Here is a 10,368-nt window from a genome sequence, read left to right as displayed (position 1 = left end):
ACTGGGCAGCATGTCCCATGACTAAAATTCAGGACCCCTGTTACCAGTTCAGTATTTTTTGTCCCTTACTATGTACACTAATAATAATAGTTACAGGGCTGAGAATCAGTTCCTGACTCAGATTTGCTTACTTAATGCTTGAAAATCAATACTGTAGAGACAAGTGATGGCAGGCAAAGAAAGGTTGCTTTATTCAGGAAGCTGGTAACCTGGGAAGAGGGCAGACTAATGTCTCAAAGACCATCTTCCCCATTCAGGGGAAGCTGGAGGGTTTTAAAAGGGGAGGCACGGGTGGGGCACCTGGGTGGCCCAGTTGGTTATGCATCCAACTCTTGATTTTGGCTCAGGTCGTGATCTCACGTTTTGTGTGGGTTCCAGCGCCTGGTCTGGCTCTGTGCTGACATGCAGAGGCTGCTTGGGATTCTCTCTCTCTCCCTCTCTTTCTCTGCCCCTTCTCTGCTTGCGCTCTCTCTCTTTCAAAATAAAAACATTAAAAAATATATTTTTAAAACAGGGGAGGCATGAGAAAAGGGAGGGGGCTATGTGCAGAAGAATCAGGTGCCCAGGAGATTTGTCCTATGTTGACATGACCTTGAATGGACCTGCTGGCATCAGTGGCAACTGTTTTCCAATGTAGTCAGGCCTTATCTTCTAGGAAAGTTGGGTCGAGGAAAGTTGGGTCCTTTGCTTCTCAAGGCCAGTCGTCTGAAAATCTCAAGGAAAGTAAGTTAGTTCTGCTATAGATCAAGGGACTTAGTTCAGCAAGCAAGGAGTGCATAAGCTTGAAGCAAGTTAACCCTTAAGACAGGTTGGAGTACTGTGACAGACCCTTAATCCTGTGACTGGTGTCCTTAGAAGAGAAAGGGGTGAGAGATTTTAGACATAGGGAAAAGGCCATGTGAAGACAGAGGCAGTGATTTATGCTGCTGTAAACCAAGGAAAAGCAAGAGCCACCAAAAGCTGGAAGAGGAGAAGGAGGATTCTCTCCCAGAACCTTTGTAGTGGGGGATAACCCTGCTGACACCTCCATTTCACACTTTCAGCCTCTAATATTGTGAGAGAATGAGTTTCTGTTATTTTGAGCCACCACGGGTTTGACGGTTTGTTACAACTGTAGGAAACTAATAATCCTTCTACCAAAAAAAAGAAACACTTATGCTCTATTTGGAATTTGTGTCTTCTCAAATAGTGACCATTTTACACTATTCCTTCCCCATTACTGCTGCCTTTCCTTTTATTTCTATATGTGGCACTTATTACTTTTAAGCTTTTGAAAGTATATTATTTAATATTTAAGATATACAGGGAAGCATAAAGAATGAAACAATTATCCATTTATCCACCATCACCTTTAGTTATGAAACAACGTCAAAATATTTAAATCCCCAGTATATCCCTCCCCTCTTCTCCTCTACCATCCCTTAGGGGAAATCATGTTCCTGTATTTGGAGTTGTGTATTCCTAGGCATTTCCTGACCCCATCACTCTAAGTATATTTAGTCCCAAGCAATACATTCTATCGTTGCACAATTTAAAACTTTGCAAAAATGGTGTTCTGCCATATGGATTCTTCTGCAACTTTTAATTATTTCATTTCTATTTGTGAGATTTATCCATGTTGGACTATGTTCCTCTGATTCATTCATTTTCACTTACGTATAGTATTCTGCTGCATGAAATAACACTGTTTTCTTGCTTTTGGACACTTAGGCTTTATCAATTTTTTTTCTATTCAAACCATGTTAAACCAGTATAGTCACAATAATCCTCTAGGACATATGCTTATTCATGGATCCTAGGATGTACTCTCTGTAACTTTACTAGATACTGTCATTATTTTAAAGTGTTTATAATAATTTGGGTTTATATCAGCAAATGTATATGAATGAATTTCAGTTCTACATTCACATCAACACAGACTTTTGATTTTTAAATTTTTGTCAGTTTTAAAGGCAAAAAAGGAACCTCATTTTTATATTAAATGGCATTTTTCTGTTTACCAGGGAGTCGGAGCATTTTTTTAATATGCTTATTAGGTATTTGTGTTTCCTCTTTCGTAAACTGCCTGTTTTTCCTTTTTGTCATGTTTTCTATTCAGTTACTTATATTGTTTTCATTGATTTGTAAGAGTTTTTACTTATTATTGATACTGATCCTTTGATGGCTATGTGTGTTGCCCCTACCTTCTCCCACTCCGTGGCTGGTTTCTTTTTTTATTTTTTTATGGTGTGTTGTAGTTAAGATCCTTTTTTCTTTTATATTTTGTACTTTTACATTAAGAAATTCCTACCATGAATTCATAAAGATATTCTCTGATATTTTGCTCTTTATGTTTTAAGTTTTTGCTTTTTTACATATATATATACATACATATATATATATATGTATGTATATAGTGTTTATTTATTTTTGAGAGGCAGAGAGAGACAGAGTGGGAGCAGGGAAGGGGTAGAGAGAGAGAGGGAGACGCAGAATCCAAAGCAGACTCCAGGCTCTGAGCTGTCAGCACAGAGACTGACGTGGGGTTGGAACCCAGGAACCATGAGATCATGACCTGAGCTGAAGTCGGATGCCCAAATGACTGAGCCACCCAGGTGCCCCTCACATTTATATTTTTAATACACTTGGACTTTTGTTTTTCTTTATGGTATGAAATAGAGAAATCTTTTCTTTTCTCATATAGATAAACTATGCTGTCCTAAACCATTCATTGAAAAATGTATCTTTTCCCTACTGATCAGCAGTACTAGCTCTAATCTATATCAAGTTTTTATATGTGTATGTATATATTAGTTGTGTATTGCTGCACAACAAATTATCCCAAAACTTTGCAGCTAAAAACAACAAAATTTTGTTATCTGATAGTTTCTGTGGGTTAGGAATCTGGGAATGGTCTAGACGGATACTTCTGGCTCCAGGTTTCTTATAGAGTAAAAATTATGGGGTCAACCAGGGCAGCAGTTATTTCAAAGCCATGTTGGGAGAGGACTCACGTCCGAGCTTACACATGTGGCTGTTGGCCGGCCTCAGGTCTTGACTGGCTATTGATAAGAGACCTGAAACAGTTCCTTGCCACATGAGCCTATCCATAGTGTTGCTCACAATGTGGCAGCTTGCTTACCCTCAGTGAGAGATTGGAGAAAAAGAAAGTGAGAAAGATCTCCCAAGACAAGAATCACTGTATAATTTAATATCAGAAGTGACAAGCCATCACTTCAGCCATAGTCTATGCTTTGGAAGTAAGTCACTAAATCCATACTCAGGGGGAGGGGATAACACAAAAGTGCGAATACCTGGAGGTGGGGATTATTGGTGACATCTTAGAGCTGCATATCACAATTTCCATTTATTGATTTCTGCCTACCAGTGCCATTGCCACATTGTGTAACTGCAGCTTTATAGTAAATCCTATTATCTAGAAGTTTAGGTCCCCCTACTTGTTTATTTTTCAAATATGTCTTGCCTATTTGGAGATCTAAAAATAGAATCTGGAACCAGCTTCTTCAGTTCAATAAAGAATCCATCAACATTTTTATTAAAATTGCATTACAGAGGTGCCTGGGTGGCTCAGTCAAACTCTTGGTTTTGGTTTAGGTCATGATCTCACAGTCCGTGGGTTTGAGCCCCACATCAGGCTCTGCGCTGGCAGTGTAGAGCCTGCTTGGGATTCTCTCTCTCTCCCTCTCTCTCTGCCCCTCCCCTGCTTGTGCTCTCTCTCTCTCTCAAAATAAATAAACCTAAAAAAAATTACATTAATAGGTTAATTTCATTAAAATGAATCAATATTTTATGATATTGAGGCTTCCTATCCATTTATATGGTTTATTTCTCTTATATCCTGAAAGTTTACCAGAGGGTTAGAGGAAAAGAACAGTTTGGAATGTCTTCTCAATAAAACATCTCAGACAAATTTCTTTTGTCTGGGCTTCTATGGAATAGTTCAGTGATGCACAGTGTATGGAGGGTTTATGTTGCCTCAGTTCCTGGATTAGCAGCTTTAAGGTCTATTTCCATGCTGAAGTTCTGTGGTTCCAGTATACCGAGTCCTCTTATTTTATAAGAACAGCCTCCCTCTTCTTTGGGGGAGCTGCTGCTTCTCCCACTTCAAACATGTGGTTCCATTCCTGGTTGCCAATCACAGTGCCCTGACCACAAGAGTTAGCATAGGTCCTAGTCTAGGCCAGTCATAGCTCCTCCTATTTTATCAAGTTGGAATTTAGGGAAGTGGTTGCTCCCTCTCAGGTAAGAGGCTGAGAGGCTGAGAGCTCTAAGCTGCTGGACTGGAAAAGTAAGTATGTCTGACAAAATGAAGTGGAGATGAGGAAAGAAACTGAGATGAGAGATGGAGACGCCAGGTGCCTGGTGCTACATGTTTGGTGCCAGATGCATCCCTGCCCTGCTTCAGTCTGATTGGGTGAGCCAATAAACTCCCATTTTCCCCAACCTCTTGCCACCCAAATCCCTAACATGTATCTATCTTCTTGCTAATTTACAATAGACCCTCCTATTCATTTAAAAACCCTTTGTCAAATCTCATTCCTCATTAATTTACTAACATAAGGCCCTTTTCTTTATTTTTTATTTTTATGTTTATTTATTTTTGAGAGAGAGGCAGAGTGTGAGTGAGGGAGGAGCAGAGAGAGGGAGACACAGAACCAAAGCAGGGTCCAGTCTTTGAGCTGTCAGTACAGAGACCAACCCAGGTCTTGAACTCATGGACCGTGAGAGCATGACCTGAGCTGAAGTTGGACGCTTAACCTACTGAGCCACCCAGGCTCCCTGCACCAGGCCCTTTTCTAAATTATGTTTACACCAATTATGATCACTTAGTCTTTTAACCACAGGAAATATGTACTAAGCATATACTATGTGCCAGTTATCAAAGAACAGTGATAACTAAGTCTTCCAGTGAACACAATTAAAATATGTGCCTTAGCAAAATTAATGTAAACACACACTGCAAGTTGTGGACATTTAAATCATAAGTAGTGAAACTGTGACTTAAATCTCATTTGAACCTCACCAAAATCCTGCAACGAAACTCAGAGGGGGGCCAGTAATTATTCAAGCTTCTATAGCGAATAAATAGTGGAACCAAAACTTGAATCTAGATTTTTTTTTTACTAAGTCAGGGTTGTTTCAATTATTCTGTACTGCTTAAACTGAGAAAATACTTTTGGATCCTTATAATTTAAAAAGGATAGCTCCCAATTCTCTTTTCATCAGGTTTCAATTTTCTACCAAGTTGCAGCCCTGAGGTCTGGGTGCTTCCTGAACTTTAACAATTAAGCAGGAAAAAAAAAAAAAAAAATCAGGTCAGGAAGCAATACCCAGAAAACCACTCTTTCCGGCCCGCAGGGATTTTGTGTTTCCTCAGCCAGCCACCCTCTTCAAGTGCAAGGCACCTTGGGAGTTGTAGTCTTGAGGCACAGAGTCGTGTGGCTGGAGGCGCTGACTTACTAGGACCCAATCTGCAGAGAGTCAACTTGCTGTACGCGCAGCGATTGGCTGGAAGTCAGCGGCCGCCCTCCCCGCGGCGCCGTCCCTAGGAGAGGCCCGGAGGATTGTGGCTGGTTGCTGCATTCTCAGACGGCCGTCAGTAATACAGCAGTGCGGCCATGGCAGAACCGCAGCCCGTGTCAAGCGGCCTTACCGACGAGGCTGCCCTCGGTTGCTGCTCCGACCCGGACCCCAGCACCAAGGTGGGCGTAGAACCTACTTCTCCCAAGTCGCGGCCCCGCAGGCCGTAGCTCGGGCCCCGGGAGGGCGCACGTCCCCGGCACAGCCAGGCCGGGCTCCGGCTGGATTCGAACCCCATCCGACCGTCGCCACCGCAGCTCTGGCTGCCTAGGGGGGACCAGAATGGGCTGGGTAAATGGCTAGTGGTGTCCAATAGGGGATGCGTGAGAGGATCCATTTCCTCAGAGACTGCGACCCTTCTTGTATTAACTTGTTTATTTGGGGACGGTAACTGGAAGCCACGGCCAAGCCAGGGTCAGATCCCTTATCCGTGCGTGTGCGTGTTCCCCGGGCCAGTAGCTATGGCGGATAAGAGGAGCTTCAGAACTCCCAGTCCAGGTTCGAAGGTCCTTATCCACGCCGGCCCCTCCCAGCCTGCTCTGGCTGCTGGCTTAACTCCTCCAAACTAATCTGATCTCCGAGTTTAACCGCGCCCAGAATTTCGCTTTTGCTTGGTTTTTATGGTTGCTCACAGTCACACTTCTGCCCTCCCTGTGCATGGTGGCCCCCAAGAAAGGTGACAGAATCGTGGAGCTTAGATCCAAAGGGAATCTTAGAAATTCTTTCACCGATCCTCTCATTACAGCCGAGACCCAGTAAGAGGAATGACTTGTTGCCTCCCTCCAGCTTGCTTAACATGTCTCTACCCAGTCAGTGTAACTCACTCAGGTGTGGTGCCTCCATGCTGCCAGGATTTGACACAACTGCCGCTTGCGGCGGGGAGTGGGGGTTATTCCGGTGTACTTGTCAGTGTCAGTAAACGACTTTGTATTTTTTTAAATTAGATGGGGGAATTTCTAAATTCCTTGAAGATTTAATACGTGCTTTATGCAGACCTCAAAGAGGAACTGAGTTTGCTCCCTGCTTGCTCTTTACCTTCAGGGTGAAGAGTCAGACACCTCTCACATTGCTAAAGCCTTTGGCACCTGGTCCTTAGCTTAGGCAAAATGGTAGTCACTGAGAAATATTGGGACAGAAGAGAGAGGGAGGGAGGAAAAGAAAGAAATTTCCTTTCACACTCATTTCACTTGTATATCCTCTAATAGTAATACCTAGTTATTTCACAAAATATAAACTGAGTCATTCAGTATAAATTAATTTCCTAGATAACTGGAGATTTTATGTGCTGGGCTATTTAAAAAAAATATTTCAGAGACTTTTATAAAATGTATTAAATACATTTTCTTGCATTTTTATTTACAGTTTATTTTTGAGAGAGAGACAGGGAGAGAGAGAGAGAGAGAGAATTCCAAGAGGGAAGAGAGAGCCCGAAGTGGGGCCAAACTCACGAACTGTGAGATCATGACCTGAACCAAAATCAAGAGTCCAATGCCTAACTGACTGAGCCACCCAGGTGCCCATTGCATTCTTAATTTACACTACATATAATTGAAAATTCTCTTGGTTGTTTGGAGTAATTACTTCTTGAAATCAGTAATTTTTGGCCCTTGAGGTACCATGTAGGGGACATAAAATGGATAGGTAATAACAGCTTGAGTGTGCCAGGCCCTGGGTTGTTGTTTGAAGTACATTACTTAATTTAATCCTCATAACAACTCTACGAAGAAGGCATAATTATTATCTCCATTTTATAAATGAGAAGACTCCAGGATAGAGGTATTGAGTAACTTGCCCAGAGAGGAGCTCATGCTCCCAGCTTCCACCCTGTTCTGCTTCTGGAGTACTGACTTCAGCAGTAATTTTGGAAGTTGACATGAAGGAAAGTAAAAGACCTAAATTAGATTCAGTCTGATTGCTGATTTTATTTATATATATAAACACACACACATACACACACACACACACACACACACCCACACTGCTATATATAAAAACATAGTATGTATGGGGGATACTGGGCTGAACCAGATGAGGCCTCAATCAAACAGACACCAACTCCAATATAAGATGGAGCTGAGATAAATGTGCTATTGAAATTATAAACCACCCTTGGAGCACAGAGGTAGAAATTTTTGAAGGTAGCATCTGTAGTATGGTATATATATGGGGTATTTGAAGTCCAAAGACCTACATCTGAACCCCCAGTTCTGTCATTGGCTGCAGTGACCTTAGCAGGGCACTTGAGCTGAGTTTGTAAAAGCAACATAAAGAGAGCTGCTAGGAAGATAAAATGTATTAATGTTCTCTGTGAAAAGTGATATAATTCAAGGTTGTGTTTCAACTGTGGGGATCAGGGAGTGCATCAAGTGGAAGGTGGGGGTGAGTCTATGTCTTGAAAGGTGGATGGGGGTCCAGAATCACCTGGAAGACAGAGTTATATGGGAGGAGGCATTCTAGGTGAAGGAAATATATGAGCAAAAATGTGGTGAGATGGCAAAATGATGCAGTGAAGTCATGTTCTGGAGAGGTGAGTTACATGTTTTTGGTTGAAGTTCAGGTTATCTAAGCAGTGGAGCAGTGGTGGAGAAGGCTAGAATGGTAGGTTGGAGCCAGATCATGGAGAGAGCTTTTGAATGTCACATCTAAGGAAGTTGGATTTTATATAGGTAGTAGGGAACCATTCAGGGTTTCACAGCATTTTTGTAGAATTGATTGGAGGGATCCAGGCCTGAAGGGGACGAGGACACCTAAAAGGTTCTTCCAGAAGGTGAAATAAATGATGAGGGCCTGGTTTGGAAAGTATAGGGTAGCGGTGGTAGAAAGTCAACTTCCCTGTTGATCATTTGCACCTTTGTCATAAAGGCAGGTCAAGGAATGTATAGATGTCCCACATCCTGGGTAGTCTTATTGGCCAACTGTCTTCATAAGGCCAAATACTTTTTTTTCCCCTAAGTGATAATCTCCTGAAATTAATTCTTTTTACTCTCTCAGTGTCCTTTAATATAATAATTTGGAGTCCTGTCCCATCTGAGTGGGGGGTGATCGGGTCAGGGAAAACTCTGAGTCTTGGCGACACTTAAGCTGATAGAATTGGTGCAGGGGTAGGTGGAAGAGAGAATGGAGAGGAGGAAGGAAGGACAGTGGCCAGATGGATGAAAGACTGTTCTAGGCAGAGAGAATCATACATTATAGGCAGAGAGAATCTAGGCAGAGAGAATCATACAAATATAAAAAGCACAATAACTTCTGAGAACTGATGCAGGAATCTACAGGTAATATGAGACTAAGTTATAGGCAATGGGAGTTGAGGGGAACGTACACAGGACAATCATCAGGATGTCCAAAGAAAATATGAGCACTCACTGCCCCTGTAAAGATATCTCACCATGTAAGGATTTCTATTTGGTAAATATATTTTATAATATATATATATATGTGTGTGTGTGTGTGTGTGTGTGTGTGTGTGTGTGTGTATTTTTTTTAACATCTGTTCATTTTTGGGAGACAGACAGAGACAGAGCATGAGCTGGGGAGGGGCAGAGAGAGAGGGAGACACAGAATTTGAAACAGACTCCAGGCACAGAGCGCTATGCGGGGCTCAAACCCATGAACTGCAAGATCATGACCTGAGCCAAAGTCGGATGCCTAGCATACTGAGCCATCCAGGCGCCCCTATAATATATATGTTTTATTAGTATATTTGTAAATGTATATAATTAAAATAAATACATATTTATTGGGGCTGATGCTCTCTTTTTTAACTGATAAGGGTTTACCAGAAATGTTTGAAATGACCAGTTTAGGGTAATGCTGACAAATGATGAAGTTAGAGAAGTATGCAATAACCAATATGTGCTTGTTTTGGGGACTTTCTCCTAAAAGCTGTGAAGCACCACTGAAGGAATTATTTTAAACCCAGAAGTGACACAATTGGGTTTTCACTATAGAAAGATCACTCTGGTGCTTTATGGGAAAGTCAGTGGATTGCATCTGGGGAAAACTGCAAGGAGCAGAGACCAGGGAGGCTATGACAGACATTCAGGGAGGAAGTAGTGAGGACATGAGGAAGGTAGTGCTCATTTATAAAGACAAGGAGAGGGGCACCTGGGTGGCTCAGTCGGTTGAGTGTCCGACTTCGGTCCAGGTCATGATCTCATGGTCCGTGAGTTCAAGCCCCGTGTCGGGCTCTGTGTTGACAGCTCAGAGCCTGGAACCTGTTTCAGATTCTGTGTCTCCCTCTCTCTCTGACCCTCTCCTGTTCATGCTCTGTCTCTCTCTGTCTCAAAAGATGAATAAACATTAAAAAAAAAAAAAAAAGACAAGGAGAAAGATTTCAGAGGCATTTAATCAGTCAGGTTGATAGGACACTTGGAATGGATTACAGAGAAGTGGAGAGGGAGAAATCTAGGAAGACTTCAGGTCTCTGGCTTGGGCTGACAAGGGATTCTAGAGGCCCTATGCTAAACACTAACGTGCACTATCCCATATACTTTCCAACTCAGCCCTACAAGCAGAGAACTATAATTATCCCCATTCTAAAGATGTGAAAACTGAGGTTCAAGAAAAGTAACGATTTACTCAAAGTAATGGGGGTGGAGCCAGCATTTGAGCCATATTGCTTGTGAAGAATTATTTCTCTGACACTTGTGTGTTTTTTCTGTACCTTTGCATGAGATTTTAAAGTCCTGGTGGTCCTGAGGGCTTCTGGGATTTTCCTGTTTCTTTCATCTGTTGTAAGAGTAGTCTGGCAGGGGTGTTTACAAATTTCACAGGTAAATTTTAAATTAA

The 10,368-nt window shown here is 42.1% G+C and overlaps 1 protein-coding gene across 1 annotated transcript in view; it reads left to right on the top strand.

The window, feature by feature from the left end:
• The first annotated feature begins 5,538 nt into the window (after nucleotides 1-5,538).
• Nucleotides 5,539-10,368, top strand: part of GLO1 (glyoxalase I) — a 32,303-nt gene continuing 27,473 nt past the window's right edge. Inside the window, exon 1 of the mRNA XM_007085232.3 lies at nucleotides 5,539-5,702. Within this exon, the coding sequence (XP_007085294.2) occupies nucleotides 5,619-5,702 (84 nt within the window). The 5' untranslated portion in view covers nucleotides 5,539-5,618. The remainder of the gene's footprint in view (nucleotides 5,703-10,368) is intronic.

Source organism: Panthera tigris, chromosome B2, assembly GCF_018350195.1.
Source record: "Panthera tigris isolate Pti1 chromosome B2, P.tigris_Pti1_mat1.1, whole genome shotgun sequence".
NCBI lineage: Eukaryota > Metazoa > Chordata > Mammalia > Carnivora > Felidae > Panthera > Panthera tigris.
The sequence above is the reverse complement of the archived record's forward strand: the minus strand, read 5'-3'. Positions and strand labels throughout refer to the sequence as shown.